Consider the following 4,157-nt stretch of genomic DNA (forward strand, 5'->3'; position numbering starts at 1 on the left):
ATTAGGGCCCCTATTATTTCCATGCTTCCTCTTCTCCACATTGGATATCAACCTGATTGGCTTCTTCACTTCCTCCACACTTTAGAGTGGTAAGGTAGACACCAGAGGGCCCAGGCGGGATTGGAACCCCAGACTCCTGCACATGACTGGACAGTGACCCGTCAGCCAGTTAGATAAGAAGCATCATCAGCCGGGGGCATAGTGAGGACCCCACACTGTCACATTAGGAACATAGATTTGCTTCCCTCATTCGATCATCAGCTCATCATCTTATTCAGAATAACTGATGTCATTTCCTGTTTACTGACTTGCTGCTTTATTTTTTTGTTGCTGTAATAGAAACAACACCCATTAAAAGTATTAAATAAAAGTAGAATGTATTAATGTTAATTTTATTGTTTCTTCACCTTTAAAAATGCCCACTACTTACTGGACTACCAGGGCGACCCTTCTCTCCTTTCTCACACATGCAATCCTTTGGCTGCGGGCACTGAAATAAAGAAATGGGTTAATATAATACTGAATGAGAATATGTTACATAGGCCAACATGAACTCTTTGATCTCTCTTATGAAGGTGGTTATGCAATAAAACAAATGCAGAGACCGACAAAAAAAAAACTGAGCTGAGGTTACTCACCCCAGAGGTCACAATCGTATTCTGCACAAAGAAAAGAATTGGTCACAAAACATTCATCCCTTTAAAAGTTAAAATAAAATCCTCGCCACTCCGTCAGCATAATTACTCACTATTTCTCCCAGGAGCTTTTGGTGGAGCTGGCTGTCACTGAGGCTGAACATATGCTGCTGTGGGGGGGCGCTGGCGATGGATCGCAGCCTTGTTCCCATGGCGCTTGGTTTGGGCGGTCCAGACAGCAGGATGGTGAACACTCTGATGTTGTGCTGTTTGGCCTCTGCAGCCGCCGCCACGGCGCTGGGGCTGCGTGGGTGGTCGCTTCCATCCGTCATCAGCAGCGCCACCCGGAGGCTGTTGGAGGATGTCTCTTGCTTAAACACATTGGTGGCATTGGTGATGGCATAGGCGGAGTAGGAGCCATGGCCAATATAACTCATCAAGCCAACCCTACTCTGGAAGACATCCAGGTCCTGCCAGTCTCTGAAGTTGTGCTCTACGGAGACGTTGCTGCTATACTGCAAAGCAGCCAGGCGCAGGCGAATACGCCAGCCTGCTGCGTGAAGCTGCACTAGCTTGGTGCTGAAGCTCCGGATGAACTCCTTCTGTTGCTCAAACAGCACAGATTTTGTGTTCTCTGTACTGTCCACCAGGAACATGATTTCCACCGGGCAGATCAGGCCTGGGCAGAGAGAAAAAAAGCGTTCTGTTACACTTGAAAAGTACCAGCTCTACTGGTCAAACATGATGGAAAACTTTTTAAGCGGGGCGTGCACTCTACAACTTTTTGGCCCTTTTTCGGGGCTGATTCTCCAGTCGTGTGAGAATTTTTCGATGGGGCCGACTTTCAGCCTGATGGTGCATGGTGTAGCTGTACAGGGTAGAGTCCTGCAACGGGTCGGTACCCGCGGGTCCCCAACGTGTTACCCGCTAAAATGCTCTTTTGCGGGTGAAAAGTACATAAATAAAAATAAACGGGTCGGGCGGATATTTTTTTAGTGTGGGCGGGTAGTTGGTGATTTTTTTTATGCGTGTGTGTTGTTATGGACATCAGAAATGTTCTATTAATCAGGCACTGTCTGGGGTCACCCTTGCTGTAGCTTAAAGCCCTGCTGTGGGGACTTCCCTCCAAAAAGGCCACAGTCAGTGCAAACACGTCTGCTGCAGTGTTAATGGCGCTGTTCTGCAGCACAGCGTACTATAGCCTAATACTTAATGTGTTAACGGGTCGGGTTGCGGGTTAAATATCAACGGGTCGGGTTCGGATTTGAATTGAAGATATCCGCGGGTGACGGGTCGGGTTCGGTAGTCATCCTAACGGGTTCGGGCGGGTGCGGGTTGGGAAAACTTGACCCGTGCAGGACTCTAGTACAGGGGGTAACAAGGGGCGATCAGTCTCTAACGACCACCTCCCCATCAGGAATAGTAGGTCAGGAGAAAAACAAAAATTCAGTCGGCCATCGTAGGTGGTCGTGGGCAAATCACTCAGTGGGCAAACAAGGATTCTTCTTCTTCCTCTCAGAGGAAAACCCAGCAGCATGGTGGGGGGGCAATGAGTGAAATGGAGTTCTTTCTGTCAAACTGACAGACTGTAGTAGCCATGTTTGCTCAGCCATGTCTTTGTCCAAATACGTCGTCGACGTCGTGGCCTTTTCTTTATAGGACTTTCAGTAGAAAATTGTGCAAATTGCCAAGGCAGCGAGTTTCACTCTAGTGAGCTTCATGTTCCTCTTTTAGTCATTTGGCTTCCAGATAGACGAGTCCTAGTAGCGCCATCTCCCTGCGGAGCTGAGTCCCACCTGGTTTTTAGACGTACAGCGTGAGCAGGTAGATCGCATCAGAGCGTCGGGTCGCAGTGTGTGAGAACAGACATGGTGAGCTGTGAACTGTTGTGGGAAAAAAATCTTTTAATCTTCGCAAAGAGAGAACAGTTCATCATACGGCCCTTTCTGCACGGTAATCAGCCCTGTTCTGCCTGGGCCCTGCCTGGGAAGAAGGTACGTCTTGTCTAAAAAAACTCTCACGCAGGGAAACTGTGTGGTCTTGAAAGTAAAACAGACTGATTGAAAACTTTTATAGTAAGTAAATAGGGGAAATTAATTTTACGACTACAAAACTCACACCAAACAACAAAACCACAGGGTTTTGTCGTACAGTGTGAGCTGCGTGCAACAATTGATATAAATCGTACAGTGTATGCCAGGCCTAAGTCACTATTGGCTAACTAACACTGAGAGTGTCCTTTATTGAAACACCGCTAAATAAGGAACTTCAAGAAGGTACAACCTCTACCAGTACTGGGTGTCCGCGTGGATGAGTTCAAGGTCATTCTCTTCCAAGTCAGTAAATAAAAAAATCACCCAAACATTTTTACAAATCTATATGTTAATATCTATATGTTTCTATCAGCAACCCTGAATCTTCTAGAATGTGTCTGTCAGGGTCATAAGGACATGGTGCCTTTCTCTGACAGGTCGTCTATCAGTTGCAAGTCAACACAGAAACATACAATCATCAATTAAGCTAGTAGTCAGAGTCCCTAGAGTCCACGCATGCACAGGGAGAATATGCCATCCTGATGCAGAAAGACTGTAGGCCAGGGATCCAACCAAAGAAGGTCCATTGTAAATGGAAAGCAGGATTTGCTGCTAAATTAAGCTAAAATAATAATAAGTTTAATAACAGTTAAAATAATAATTTTAAAAAGCCGATGATAAGCATCTTTTAATGGATCTTGGATCTTTAATGGATTTTGATCGCAGCGGCTTCCCTGGGTGGCCTATCTACTCACCCTATTTCTAAGGGAGACAGTGGAGCTCTGCAAATGTTTACACCAGGGTTGCTCAGTGCAGCATTCTGTCGGCTGGAAAGTGGAACTTGAGCTCAGGGTGATTGTGTGGGAAGATAGTTTACTGGTGATGCCCAGCTGTGGGAGAAGCGAGGGTTAAGTTTGAGACGGCGTGCAGATTGATCTTCTAAAACTTGAAACTCAGCAAAAGTTTGGCCAAGTAGAGCTGTTTTAAGTGAAGGCCAAAGCAGAAACAGGGATGGCTGGTAGGAGAGATGAAGGCTGGAGTTACAGATACGCTCAGGGAGAAGCAGAACTCGTGACATGAAGGAAGGACGTCTGAGAGGTGAGCTGGTAGGGCGAACCTTTTTATAAAGCCAAACCCTGCGGTCACATGACCATTACCCGACACATTCTCTGCTTTTTAGATGGGTCTCTGCTTTACACACCTGGGCCAAGCGAGTTTTATTTCTGGATGTTCTCTCTTTCATCTCTTTACAATGAAAACTGTTGCTTTCCATTTGTGGAGCTGGATTACTGATAGCTTTTCTAATATAGATGTTTATAGATCCGAGCTTCTATGTTCCTTTTCTGTCTGCTTCTGTCTGCTTGAACCCCAGTGGGCCTCAGCAGATGGCCGCTCACACTGAGCCTGGTTCTGCTGGAGGTTTCTTCCTGTTCAAAGTAGGGATGCACGATATAATCGGCCCCCTATCGGTATCGGCCTTAAAACTGAA

General features: G+C 46.4%; 1 protein-coding gene across 1 annotated transcript in view; it reads right to left on the minus strand.

Annotated features, from left to right (window-relative positions):
* col28a1 (collagen, type XXVIII, alpha 1) overlaps window positions 1-4,157 on the minus strand; it is a 66,963-nt gene that overhangs the window by 54,477 nt on the left and 8,329 nt on the right. Inside the window, exons 3-5 of the mRNA XM_015402155.1 lie at window positions 749-1,314; window positions 639-659; window positions 431-490 (exon numbers count right to left, since the gene is read on the minus strand). Of these exons, the coding sequence (XP_015257641.1) occupies window positions 431-490; window positions 639-659; window positions 749-1,314 (647 nt within the window). The remainder of the gene's footprint in view (window positions 1-430; window positions 491-638; window positions 660-748; window positions 1,315-4,157) is intronic.

Source organism: Cyprinodon variegatus, unplaced genomic scaffold, assembly GCF_000732505.1.
Source record: "Cyprinodon variegatus isolate N-32 unplaced genomic scaffold, C_variegatus-1.0 Scaffold1308, whole genome shotgun sequence".
Classification (NCBI taxonomy): Eukaryota; Metazoa; Chordata; class Actinopteri; order Cyprinodontiformes; family Cyprinodontidae; genus Cyprinodon; species Cyprinodon variegatus.